Consider the following 14,744-nt stretch of genomic DNA (forward strand, 5'->3'; position numbering starts at 1 on the left):
GAGAACTGACTGTAGGAAGCAAGGGTGGGAGCAGGGAGTGTAGTCAGAGGGCCACCGCAGTAGTCCAGGCAGGAGATACTACAGCTCAGTACATTAATTAATTGATTCAATAAATGAAAGAAAGAATGAAAGAATCGTTCCTCCTTTGTTGGCCATTGAAATTGTTTCCGGTGTTGTGTTAATATAAACAATGCTATAAACAATACCTTTTGCATAATGATTTTTATTTTTATTGCTGACATTTTGTGTGGTTTTTTTTCCTCCTCCTAATAGAGTTTCAAGTGTGGAGCTACTTGATCGAAGGGGAGAAACACTTCAAGGTTCTCAAGACATAGTGTCAAGTTGCTTTCCATGAAGTGTAGAAGAGTATTATTGCTTTTAAAGAATATGCTAAATTGAAAAGTCAAATAAGACCTTTTTCTCTTTCTTTCATTCGAGCATCAGGTTTCTTCCTCTATAAAATGGGAATACTAACACTTGCTCAGCTTATCCCACAGGCTTGCTGCAGGCTCAGGGGAGTTAGGGAGCGGACACCGTCGTCAGCCAGGAGAAGGGCAGGAGCGCCACCTCAATGGACTTTGTTTGGCTGGGCAGGAGGAGAAGAGTGACTGGCTGCGAGGCAGGGGGTCCACATCTACTAACACCTCTCTCTGCCTCCCTTATTATGTCTTCCGCTAGTCATTGTTCTTTTCTGGCACATTCTCTTCGTGGACACAGTTAGCACTCCAACTTCCATCCTTTGAAGGATTTCCAGAGGATCCTCATCCAACCCAATTTTCAGGCTGTGTGGTATATTACCGTCTCCCAAGCAAAATATTTGTGTGGTCAGAATATTTAGTTCTGTTTGTGAAAATACTTTTTATCTAAACATATTTGATGGCCAAATCCTCTCCTCCTCCCCCAAAAAGAGAGGTAATTTCAAATAAAGAACTAGGAGGAGAGGAAGTTTGTTAAGAGTTGGGGGTGGGGGATGGGCAGAGGCGCCGCCGTCCCCCATCACATTCTGCCCAAACGGAGGTCAAGACTTTTCCCACTCCGAGCAAAGAAAGGGCTGTTGCAGACAGCACCTCCTCCTTCCAGCCGCCACAAAAACCAGTGGGAAGGGGGTTTGCTTTTGTTGTTGTTTTTCTTTTAAGTGTTTCTTATGGGCTGCAAATTACAAATTATTCTCCTCTCCTTTCACCAAATAACCAACTGGTCCCTGAATCTGAAAGCCCGGCGCAATTTAGTCTGAGTCTCAAAATGTAGGGTTGGTTCAGGCCCGCTAAGGCTGTTCAGCTTTTAATTTCTGGAGCAAGACTCAGCAAACAGTCAAACACTTTTGTGGAGCTGTGAAAGTGGAGCTTTGCTGTTTGATAAATGAGCAGACGGCAGGCAGCCCCCCTTTCTCTTTTTGTGTGGATTCAATGAAGCCTGCCTAAAGAACACCACACGCTGTTCTAGCTACTGATCTAACATTCCGCAACACCCCGGCATTCCAAATTCCCTTTAATTACTCGCGGATCCCACCCTTCTCTTTCAGCCTGGGTGGACAGGGCTGGGGGCTCCATAGGGCTGGGGGTGGGAAGCAGAGAGGCTCTGGACAGCTACTCTCTGGAGCTTCTGGAATTCTTTTCTGGTGGTGGTGGTGATGTTACTCATCTCCACCATCCGTCCTTTCTTCTCCCCAGACAACTACGCATGGCTCCAGGTGGAAGGAAACTCAGCATGCGGGCTATCCCGACATAATTTTGTGGGTGCACTTGTTAGGAAACATGAATGAGTTTTAGGCAAATGTTCCTGGAAATGGCATATTCAAACCTCTGCCCTCCTTTAAGATAAGGATGGGAAAGAATGAGCAGAGAAACTGACACCCACTGAGCATCAATGGGCACCATGCACTAGATGAGGTGTTTTACGCTCGGTATTAACTTTTATCCTAAAAACAGCACTAGAGGAGAGCATGATGATCTCCATTTCACAGATGAGAAACTGGGATCTATGGCGATTCAAGGCTGCTCCGATTCACAGACTCCGGCCAGTGAAAGAAGCAGGAATCTGGTTCCGCTGTCTCTCCTTTTCTTCACTTTGGCTGATCACCTACAGGAGCCAGCAAGGTGTCCACTAACTGTGCATGAAACCTTCGATGTCCTCTCTAGGTGTTGCCTCAAGAGACACCCTCAGAGTCACACAGGAAAGCCACTCAGTCTCATTACTCCACAGATGGGCTTTGTTGGATTCTGACCCCAAGTCAGATGGTCTTGATCCAGCTTAATCTCCAAACTTAGTCATCAGGGACGGCTCTGAAAAAAGGCTTTTGGCTGTTTCCAAAAATTCAGTCCACCCTCAGTAGGCAAAGATTTGCCACCAAGGAGAACTGGTCTAAAAGAAGTTCCAATGTAATGGAATAAAGGCATATCCTCCCACACTTTGAAGGAGACAAACTCATGTGTATGTAAAGAGTCACGTATGTTTAAAACAATTTAAAAATAAGAGCTAATAACAGTTAAGAAATAAGAGCTGTGGGTCTTACTTCAGAGGTCATTTGAGTATGGAGAAAGATAGGGGCTTTTCAAACAGCAAGAAATTAGAAATTCAGTACAATGACAAGTTGCTGTTTTATAACCATGTATTGTAGAAGTCTTATGCCTTTTCTTAAAATACAACAATTTTTTGAACAAGAGAGAGAAATGATTAAGGAAAGAGGTTGATTAAAGGGATTCTAATTGTCACAACTTTAAGTCTGAATGAAAGTGGGGTGCTCATTTTCTTTGTTGACAATAGACCTAGCCCCTTTTACAGAGAAGAAAAAATAATTAAGCCTGATGGTATTAATACGGATTTTTAAACACTCTACCTCAATGTTACCATCTTGAAATGGGTGTTCACCAGAGTAAATTCACTATGCTGATGTAACTCTATCCACTCAACAATTTTTTTTTTGTACTACCTACGGGGTACCAGGCACTGAGGGTTCAGGGGATAGAATGCTACAGGTTCCACAGGAAATTCCCCAAGAGAAATTTCAAAAAATTTTACAGGAAATTCATACTTAGTGCAATGAGACACAAATAGAATTTCAAATCATGCGTATGGATTGATGAAGGATTCTGTGAAAAGCCCCAGGACTAAAAACATAATAGTTACTCTCTTACCCATTGAGCGGTAGCATGGATGACAATTCTAAGAAGTCCAAAAATCCTTATGTGAGCCCAGTATTGTCCTTAGGCTGACTGGATGATGTGTCACGTGTGTGAGTGTAAGAAAAGACAGTCATCACACACCCAATTAGCTAGAATGAGGTGAGTTACATAAGATACAGGTTAAGTCAAAAATAGAATAATTCTGAAGATGATAATAAGAGAGGGTGAGGGTGGTGATGGCAGCACGTGTGCGATGTAGGAAATTTTTAGAACTATTATTCTCAAAATTGTTCGGCAGGAAGAGCAGCTAGAAGGGTTGAAACATTGATATATTACTGATGACATATTAAAAACACGATGTATTAAAGCCATGAAATGTTGCTAGGGTAAACTGAAATCATAGTTACAGCTAAGGTGCATTGAGTGTTTATATTTACCAGGCACAGTGCTAGGGAAGCCCTTTTAACAGTCATTATCTCAACAATTCTCCAGGTGGTTGCTATCGTTTTCCCATTTCACAGATGAGGAAACTGAGGCCCAGAGCCATTAAGAAATCACCTGAGCTCACACAGCTGGGAAACAGTGGAGATGGGATTCAAACTCAATGTGATTTCTGAGCTTTTACACTGCACAGCTCTCAAGACACCTGAAATAACAAAATCCAGAATCTGGTGTGAAATCAGACATTCTGATGTGGACACTCCACAGCAGATACTAAAGGTTAAGGAAAACATATGCAAGAATTTAAAGTAGAAGGAAATTCTATCCATGTACTTAATTGTTTTCCTTTGAAAACTGGAAAAAGACCATCCCTTGAAGGATCCTAACGATGCTTCAAGAGCACCTTTATCTCCCTCTGTGCCCCGCCATGGGTGCGCAAGTGATTCCGGGTCAGGTGGATTGTAAGGACTCTCAAGGAAGAGGAGAGTCATGTAAAACAGGAGGAATCTTTAGCCTCGTCTCAGTCCAGGTATATGCGGCTGCCAGACACACAGGTCCCAGAACATACTTGGCATTTTTTTGCATTGCTCAAGCATGGCTGGCAGGGAGGAAGGAGACAAATATTCAAGGAAGAGCCACCCACAGCTCAAACTGCCAATTACTTCAAGTCCTCATGGAGAAAAGGCAGGATATTAATAAATTCAATTCATACAAGTACATCTGACGCCCCAGCTTCCCTTTCTCCAGTCTCCCTCCCTCTTACTGTTGTTCCTGCCCCACAGCGCATCCAGTGCTCTCCCTCGCCCTGCCTCAGATCCAGCCCTCCCGCAAAACGTATGACCTTGGGAAAACCACTCAATCCCTCTGACTCTTAATTTCCTCATCTGGAAAATGAGGGGGCACACCAACAGATCTCTAATCCCCTTAATGGATTAAACTGATTTATATGGAGGTGTTAGTAAGTGATAAGTGTTAATGCATTATCCTGTCCTGTTGTAGTTGCATTTTTACAGACTTAAATAAAAGGAATTGAGGAATTTGAGACATCAGCATGCCTTTGGGCGAGGAGTATTTGGGAGGCTAAATGGCCTCTCCACATATTCAAATTACACTATGTCATGGCTGTCTAGTGCCTGTCCATGAATCTGCCTCTTCCTGACAAGTTCAGCAAATTGCTGGCCACGACTCATGTGACCCTCACGCGGTCTTATGTGATCACATTGCACCACCTATGTTGCTGCCCGTGGGCTCTTAATTTGAGAGTATACTCTGCAGTCTTTCGGGATCCTGGGTTCCATTTCATAGTTGTGACACACAAAAGGACACACGAGGGTGAAATGGGCGAATGGGGTCAAAAGGTACAAACTTCCAGTTATAAGATAAATGAGTCCTGGGGATGCAATGTATAGAATAGTGACTACCAACAATTCTGTTGATGCAAGAGTGTCAACAATTCTGTATTGGATTTCGAAAGTTGCTAAGAGAGTAGATCTTAAAAATTCTCATCACAAGAAAAAAAAAATTGTAACTATGTGGTGATGGATGTTAACTAGATTTATTGTGGTGATCATTTTGCAGTATATACAAGTATCAAATCATTATGTTGTACACCTAAAACTAATACAATGTTATATGTCAATTATATCTCAATTAAAAAAAAAAAGGATACGTGGATGTCTGAAATGCCCTGATGTGGATAAGATGGGTAGTCACCTACCCCTTTCCCTTCTTAACCAAACTCTAATTTTTTTTTTCCAGTAAACAATGGAAATGGAATGGAATACATTTTCCTGCCTGCCTGACAGCCAAGGGCAGCCAGTGAGATGTAGGGGAAATCACTGGGCAGAGCTCTGAGGAAGCTCCTAAAGAGAGCTGACTCAGCTGGAGTTTTGACCTTTCTCTCCTTACTCCCTTTTCCCTACTTCTTGCCTGGAATATAGCCTTTGTTGTCCAGCAGCCACTTTGGACCATGAGGTTACCTAGAAATTGGAAGCCATCTGCTGGGGATGGCAGAGCATAGAGAGAGAAGGAGCCTGGGTCCCTGATGTTCTTATAGAAGCTGTCATACCAGCACTGGGTTATCTTCTTTTAGACTTATTTTATGTAAAGAAAAGTAAAACGACTCATTTATTTAAGCCACTGTTTGGGGATGGAGAGGGGCACTTTTACCCACAGCCCCAACATATTTCCTAACTGATACACCTTCTGATTTCCACCCAGGATTTACTTCATAGAGAAGGTTCCAGTGGCCCTGGAGTCAGCTATCTCATCTTTAAATGGGAACAAAACTAGCCTCTAATTCACAGTGAGGATCTGTGTGAGGATTACCTGAGATAATGCATGCAGAGGCTCGGCCCAGTGCCTGCCACAAAGTCAGCATTACTATGACTACAATTTCTGGTTGAAAAGTTTTCCCAGCTAAAATGGTCAAGATCCTCATAAGTTTGTAGACTAACTTCCTCATTTGATAGATGGAGGGACTGAGGTTCAGAGAGGGAAAGGGACCTGTCCATGGTCACATAGAGAGTAAGAGCGATAGATCCTCAAGTTCAGGGCCCGAAACATGGCATTATGGGAAACTCCTGGCCTACAGCACATGGGGGACCCTCAAGAAATGTTTGTGAAGAAGACACTCTTTGGCCTTTAAACCTCTGCTGGCATGCATGTTACAAATGCTTGGAAAACAACCCCTGTGTAAGTTAGAGATGTTCTCTTTGCTCAGAAATCTGAGACCCAGTTTTTCTTTCTGAAAAGACTTAGCTTGTTGCTAAACATGATGCTCCATCTTTGTGCAGGTGGAGTTTTTGTTTCAGAGTTTCCAAAAGACCAGTGGAAAGCAGCAGGAAGAAGTATTTGGTGAAACTAAAACACCCACGTCAGCTTCCGCGGATCTCGCAAGGCTGCGAGTGGGGAGAAAATAATACAGTAGTCTCCACTTATCTGCAGGGGAAATGTTCCAAGACCCCAGTGGATGCCTGAAACCGGGGAGAGTACTGAACCCTATATATACTATGTTTTTTCCTGTACATACATACCTATGACAAAGTTTAATTTATAAATTAGGCACAGTAAGAGGTTAACAACGATAACTTTTCTCTGGCATATCCGAATTGCCAGCATCACTACTCTTATGCTTTGGGGCCATTATTAAGTAAAGTAAGAGTTACCTGAACACAAGCAATCGATACCATGACAGTTAATAACCAAGAGGGTTACTAAGTAACTAATGGGAATACAGTATACAGCATGGATACGCTGGACAAATGGATGATGCCCACCCCAGAAGCAGGATGGCGCAAGATTTCATCACTACTGCATCACATTTGGCTACTCAAAATGGAGTGCAATTTAAAACTTACGAGTTACTTCTGGAATTTTCCATTTAATATTTTCAGACGGCATTTGACAGCGGGAAACCGCGGAAAGTGAAACCGTGGATAAGGGGGGACTATTGTCTTGGGTACCTGGGGGTTTCCTGGGATAAACCTTGTTCTCAGGGTGCCCCTCGCCCTCTACCACTAAGGGGCAGCAGTTTCCTCCTCTGTGTCCCCCAGTCTTGGGTGTTCCAGCTCGAGAGGCACATCTGCCATCTTGTTTCGCAGCTGCTCATGTGCAGATGCCCCTTTTGCAGCCCCCTCCCCTCGAGGCCAGACTGTCGTCTTCACTCCATATTCCATCTCCCTGCACAGGGCTGGGTCCACAAGAGAACCACACAACTGAATATCGGATAAATGGGTGAACCCAAGTGTTGAGGGAGGAAGGGGCATGAGAAATACTGGCAGGGGAGTCCACAGTCCTGGAACACCCCGGGGGGAATATCTGAGGGGGCATTTCTCAACTGCAATGACTGGGGCACTTGACCGCTGAGAGACAGAGAGGCCGAGACTTCACTCCCAAATTCCTGTCATCTAGGGGGTTGCCAGGTCACTGCTAAAGACTACACCAAAGTCAAAAGGACAACTGTTTTGTCCTCCACACATACCCACACTACCCCCAAAATAACTTTCTCAGTGTAAATGAGATGGTTAAGTGCATGGACTCTGGAGCCAGACCTCCCAGTTCACATCCTGAATCCACCACTTATTGGATGTGTGACCTTGGGCAAATTACATAAGTTCTCTGAGACTCAGTTGACTCATCTATGAAATGGGGATAATAACAGTTCCTACCTCACAGAGTTGTTTGGAGAATTAGACGAGGCTGATATACGTAAAGTGCTTAGAGCAATGCCAGGTACATAGAAAGCCCTATGTAAGAGTTTGTGATTTTTATTAATTTTATGAGAAATCTGTGAATACTGCATTCATAATTAGACATAGCTAGACATCTCTACCATCTGTTAAAAAGACTGTCTATTAATAATCCTGGGCAATTTAGCTGGGTATGATGTCATGTGTAGGCCAATTCTGATCCCTGTGACCTGGTATTTGTGTCAGTTTACAATGCTGTTGTTCTCTAAATATTTATTTTACTGCTTTTGCTGGAGAACTAGGGTCATCATTTTGGAAGTATTTTTTCTCAACCTGAGAAGCCTGGAGGCACCAGCAGCAGGAGGGGAAGGTCAGGGAAGAGCAGAAGGTCAGACACACTCTCCCCTTCCCACTGCAGGTCACCAGGCCACGTGTGGTCAGACCCGAGCTGGGGGTAGGGGAGGGCTTTGCAAGTGGACGTGAGATTGCAGGTTTCAACTGGAGCACTGGACTTGACTTTAATGTCTAAATGAGAGTCTAAATTACTGAAAAGAGGCTGCTTCTTATAATCAGTCACCAAAAAGCTACTGAACCGGCCACGAAACCATCAGGGGCCAGGGAAGGGAGTTTGGCCATAGCACGGTTGAAAGAGTGACAAGAACAAAGCAAGCTATCTTCTGTTTATTGTCATCGAGTTGAGCCTATTCCAAACCCCAGTTACACTTGTGGGGGTTCATCTGGGCATCTCTAGGAATCAGGGTGCAACACGAGGTGTGTGGTGAGCTGGTCAAGACCCTCCAACGCAAGAACGGAGCCATAGAGTGAATCCTCTGGAGGAGCAAGGGCAGCCCATTGGCGGGTGGTAGGAGGGTGGCTGGAGAGCACGTCCTTTCAGCCAGCGTGGACAGAGATCCATAGGGGCTCCCCAAAAATCCACAACTGGACCCCTTCCCCCAGTGTATGGACGAGGATCATACGAGAGGGCGATGACAATTAGGAGGAGCCCTCAAAGGGTACCAGCTGGTCGAAACGACTCATGTTGCCTTTCTTCTAACCACCCTCCTCCACTGTCTCCCTCCCCCAGCCCTGCAGGAGCCACAAGAAGAGAGAAAGAGCCAGCTCCACTCTTCTATCACAGAGCAAATTCTGAGCCACAGAGAGGGAGAGGCTCTGACTCCCATGTGAGGTGGACTGAACTAGACTTTAGCACAGCTGAGAATTTTAATTATCCAATCAAGACTGCTGTGATGGCTGAACATGGTCAGATGCTGTGAGATTTCCCTGTGATGTTGTCAGAGGCCAGAGCAGGAAGGCTGGACACAGGACTTTGAAGGCGACTCTTCAAAGTAAGTGAAAATACAGCCAGTTTCCCTTGGTACCTCCGCAAGTTCATCCCTACTCAGCAAATGGGCTAATGGAAAATGGAGACGACGCCAACTTCATACAGTGGTTATTGTATGGGTTAAACAAATTCACATATGTCAAATGATTCTTATGGTCCCTGGCAAATAGTAATAATATAAATCATTCAATCTTCAACAAATATCTGAGGGCCTATTCTGTGTCAGGCACTATTGTGGGAGCTGGGGATGCACAGTGAACAAACAGTCCTCATGGAGCTTCTATTCTAGAGAAGGAGGCAGACAAAACATGAGAAACTAATACACAGATTAGTTATATCATATATATATGATAGTTATATAGATTATATAATTACATGTACATACTTATAAATATATTTGTATTTAAATTTATAATATGTTATATCATATATATGATATATTTATATCATATACATATGATAGTTCAGACAGTGATAAATGCTATAAAGAAAAATAAAGCATGGTAAGGAAATGGAGGAGATAGGATGGAATGGGGCCAATTTTAGATAATGGTGATTTCTTCCATTGGTAGAATACTTTACAGTTTTTAAAAATGCTCTCATAAGCACTGTCCCATTTTGTCCCTAGAGTAATTTGGTGAAGGTTATTCCCGTCTCAAGGCAAGAAAATGGGAGCTCAGAAGAGTTAAGTGACTCCAGGTTGGGTGACCTTTCATTACCCAAGCCAACAGCAAAAGCAGGCACAAGACCAGTTCAGCTAGAAGCCTCGGCATTCTCTGCAATTCCTAAATTAATTCCGGGACCCAAAGTCACTACGACATTACTGGAAGCCAGTGCTTATGAAACTTGGCCACAGTGTTGGAAAGAGGATTTCTATTTCAGATCTCACTTGCAGCAAAGCAATTGCTGCCATCCACTTTATCGAGAACAGTATCCCAGCCAGGCGACATGGTGGGGAACTTAACCTCTGACGTTTCTTTCCCCTCAGCCCACTTGCAAGCTGGGTGGGGAGACTACCACCAATCTAATTTTTCTCTAAAAACTAAGCTGAAATCTTGAAACTCGCCTGCTCTGAGTTAAAAGTTCATAGATGAATCATAAGTTCGGACAGACCGCTCAAAGGAAGACTGTCCGCGATTACACTCCAAGGTTTTGCAGAACAACTGGTCCCTTTCTCTCAAGGAGATGGCAGCTGCAGCAAGCTGGGAGCCCTCAGGGAGGGCAAATGTGTCTGGGATTTCAATTCAACAAGCTCAGTGTGGAAGCCCTCAGCAGGCACCTTCCGTCCTCTGCGGCTGGGAGGACAGCCCCAATTTCTATTGCATCTGAAATCGATGGCAAGGCAGCTGCAAAGAGCGTTTGCACTGTGCTTTTAATACCATTAGAGCATTTCTTTGCTTTTGGACTGAAGATAAGACAGAGTTTGAATGCTTTATTTTTTAATGGCTATTTTGGAAGCAGCTGGCATTGTAATTCTTCTTAGGGAGGAAATTTACTATTTAGAAAAATATTTTGAAATCCATTTGGGGTAAATAAGTCCTGTGGGCATAGACTGTCAGCAGGAACCAAGGATGGGAGAACATATATGTGATATAATTATATCATATATAACTATAATGTATATCATATATATCACAAAGTTTGGGGGAGGTTGTTCCAAGAAGGAGGGGGAGAGAGGTGTGAGGGGAGCAGAAGGAGGTGGTGGGGGAGGAGAGAGGCCGCAGAGTAGAGCGGGCGGGACTAGCAGTGGGGAACCAGCAGGTGGAGGACCAGGAAGCCTCCAGTGTAGTGTGGAGGTGGATGAACATTTTGAGGTGTGGACATCTGTTCCATAGGACACCGTTTGGGATATGAACCCCTCCTACAAACTTCAGTAACTAGGATCATGAATGTTTTCTGTGGGCTGTCTTGTGCAAAACAGAGAGGACCCTGAGTTTCATCCCTCGCTCACGATGATTCAGAACAGGGCTGTCCAATAGAACTTTCTGTGATAATGGAAATGTTCTGGCTACACTGTCCAATATGGTAGCCTCTAGTTATATGTGGCCATTGAGCATTTGAAATGTGGCTAGTGTGACTGAGGAAGTGAATTTTTAATTTTGATTAACTGTAAGTAAACACCCGTGTGTGGCTAATGGCTACCATACTGAACAGCACAGGTGGAGAGAGAGGTGGTACATGCAGAAGACAGAGTGCCAAGTCAAGGTGACCCTGAGAAGGCAAGTGCCCTGGAATTTTCTGAAATCTTGGGGGCAGACTTGAGATTTAAAATGGGAATGGAACTGGGGTGCTGGGAAGAGGGGCAGACTTAAATCGATTTTAGCTAGATCCTAAGGTCAAGGAAACCCTGAGCAGACAACAGGATTACAAAAGTATTTGAGAAAAAGAGAACAGAAGGTCCTTACACAGGCAAGTTGGAGTTTCTAGAAATGGTGCAGGTTTCTTTTTCTTCCAGAATCTAAGCTAACAAATGGCTATTTGTATCTGTGCACAAACATCTCATGGAGAATTCATAACAACAACACTTGTAATGGCCCATGGTAGGTGGTACTAAATATCTGAGCTGACAGATGACTGAGTGAATGGTACCTTACATCATCCGCCAACATCCTCTCACTTGAATCTTGCAACATCCCCCTGCAGAAGGTAGGGGTTAATTCCCATTTCACAGCTGAGAGGGCTGACGTTCAGAGAGGGTAAGTGATAAGTCCAAGAGAGTTAGGATTCTTGGTGTTTTGGTTCACTCAACCTGTCCCTTCATCTAAGAGGCCTTATCTAGATTCTCCACTGCAGCTGCTGCGAGGGAGTGTGTGGATGCAAGTGAATGTTCCAGGACCACAGACATGTGACAAAGCTCTGGTATCCCACACACTCCTGGCGTGCTCTTCCTTCTCCCACCAGCTGAGGGGCCGACGGTGTCCCTCCCTAGACTGTGAGCTCCTCCACAGCAGGACCCATACCAGATTCCCTTCCGGGTCTCCGCTGCCCGCCGCAGTGCCTGCCACCCAGCCCATCTCAGCCAGTACCGATAGACTGAAGAAACGGACGAACGAAACGGCAAAGGTGGTTTCTCCGTTGACTTTTTAAAAAATTCTTTTCACTTTGGAGAAATAGCGTTAATGCAACACAAAAACGTTTTCTCCTCCCTAAGTTGCCACAGGACATCTTCCTATTTATTGAGTGAAACCAATTCTCAGCCACTCAGTTTTGGACTCTCCAGGGGGGTTGGCTCAGGCCCAACACTGCTCTTTTTTTTGTTTTGTTCCTGCTGATGATTTATCTGTTGGGGATCTGAAAAGGGAATTCCTGAAACTTATACACTGACCTCCTTCTGCCATTTCAGTCCTTGTTATGCCTGCACTTAGAAAACTGGTAAGGAATTTGGTGCAGAACAAGCCTGCCTATTTTTGTTAGCAGATGCAGTAAAAATTATACATAGGAAAAATAAACTAATAAAAGAAGAAGGAGTTGAGAAGTATTGACTCAAATTAAATTGAGTATTTTGGAGGCATAAAAATCTAGATTTTTATCTATCAAATAAACAAATGATCATTCTTAAAGAGTGCTCCAACAGCTTTCCTTGGCCTGTTAAATATGAATGATCAGTGACAATTTTTTGTAGACACAGCCCTAAGATGGACAGAGAACAAGATGGACAGAGAACAATCAGGTTGCAGTGATATTACAAATAGTACCACTCCCAGCGAGGGACCCCAGATCTCCAAACTAATAATACAAGGCCATTTCCCAGTTTCCCCCAGCCTTTCACATTACTAAACCAAGCAGTTTGCTTGTCCCAGGCTCACTGACATACATAGAACAAGCTTGTGAGTTCAATATTTGCCTCCCAGAGAAAAGAAGTTACTGTCTGCAAATTAACTACTGAGGAAACTCAAGTTAGACATTCACTTGTATTTTACAATGTGTCTGAATTGTTTGAAATTTTTAATACTTTGATATTATTTTGTTTTGGTATTTGGTTTGGTATTACTTTGTTAATAATTGTTTGAAATTTTTACAGCAAAGCAACCAAAGTATTTACTTTTGGTAACTAAAGAAACCCAATTACGATGTTTTAAAACACGATTAAGAACTGTACATAAATTACTTAAAAGTGGGTGAAGAAAAGGAGTAAGCCTGGTGAGGTTGGACTCACCTTTCCAAAGCTGGCAGCGTTGACAGGTTGGGTGTCATTCTTCTCACAGAAATCCAGGTAATGCATGTAGAGGGCACTGCGAGGGATGCAGACCCCTTCTGCAATCTCATAATTCTCCTCCAGCCTGGGGAAATAAATGCCCAATGAGCAAACCCCAAGCAAGAGGGGCCTGTTCTTTCTAATCTTCCTCCTCCAGACCTGGGCAGACCTGAGAAATAACTCTCTTCCTACAGAGGGGGAGACCGAGGCCCAGGAAGACAAAGCAACCTGCCTAAGGTCACGCACGGAATTAGCAGGTTAGTAGGATCAGACTCCTGGCCCCTTTGGGCATGACTTCAAGTCACTTTTCTAGCCCCAATTCCCAGTCCCTCTCCTCTGTGTTGTCAGTGGCCTGGCCACATTCTGGGTGGATCAGGTTCCCCAAAACTCCAGAAACAACACAGAATCTTGCAGGTGCCCCAATCCACCAAGCTTCAAACCACATACTCACTTGTGTAGTTACTTCTAATAGGTGTCAAAATCTTGGAGCTTCTTGGCTAACAAGAACAGTGGAGTGGTCAGGGAGAGGCTAGAGAGCTAGACAGCCACTAACTCGCTGACTGAAGGGAGGTTTTATGAGCACAGCAGGGAGCTGAACCACTTGGTTTCTTTAGGCTCGCCTTCTCCACTGTACTAGGATTATATGATTCTATACCCATTACCTTCTTAATGAGTATAGGTTAGGGGTTCAAGGTAGGGACTTTCCACCTGGGTTCAAATCCTAGCCTTAGTCACTTGCTGGCTTGGTGACCTTGGGCAAGTTACTTAAGTTTGGGCCTCAGTTTCCTTTTGGAGGTGCAGACTGTACTGACCTCATAAGGTTGTTGTGATGATCAGATGTAACGTGTGACACAAACTAGCACAGTGCCTGGCACGTGGTAAGCACTTAGTAGATGTTGGACCTCATCATCATCCATTTTTCCTCTCCATAAAACATTTTTGGATGTCTACATGTCCAGAATTTGTGCTAGATATTGGGGAAATAAAAGTAAACTAGCTACAGTTTATCTTTTTTTTTCCTCTTTAACCCAAATACCAGAATGTAAGCATCCAAAAGAATCCTCCCTCTTTGTGGGAGTGTGTGCCTCACTTCCAATGTGTCTTTGTCATAGACACATTGGAAGTGAGGCACATGACAATTTGGGGACTTCTCTTTGGGCCCTGCTGCCTTCAGAGCCTGGAGCACACACTGTTCAATAAACACACAACAGAAAATATTTCTTCTCGGATCATGAACTGGATTTTAGGAAACAACCCAAAGTCATTTGGAACCAAGTGTGAGGGATAAAGTGACTGGAATAATCCTTTTCTCCCAAATATTTGGTGGTGGTGGGATGGGAGGTCAAAAATAAGGCATGATGCTAAAGTAATGAAATAAATGTCCTTAAGTGGCTTCTAACTTTCTCTGAGGGCTCTTGCCAAACAAGTGGTCCAGAGCTGTCGTAACTGAAGTG

At 43.9% G+C, this 14,744-nt stretch overlaps 1 protein-coding gene across 1 annotated transcript in view; it reads right to left on the bottom strand.

Moving 5' to 3' along the window:
• RFX4 (regulatory factor X4) overlaps positions 1-14,744 on the bottom strand; it is a 140,336-nt gene that overhangs the window by 82,186 nt on the left and 43,406 nt on the right. Inside the window, exon 4 of the mRNA XM_058568507.1 lies at positions 13,252-13,375. Within this exon, the coding sequence (XP_058424490.1) occupies positions 13,252-13,375 (124 nt within the window). The remainder of the gene's footprint in view (positions 1-13,251; positions 13,376-14,744) is intronic.

This window comes from Diceros bicornis, chromosome 25 (genome assembly GCF_020826845.1).
Source record: "Diceros bicornis minor isolate mBicDic1 chromosome 25, mDicBic1.mat.cur, whole genome shotgun sequence".
NCBI classification, from domain to species: domain Eukaryota; kingdom Metazoa; phylum Chordata; class Mammalia; order Perissodactyla; family Rhinocerotidae; genus Diceros; species Diceros bicornis.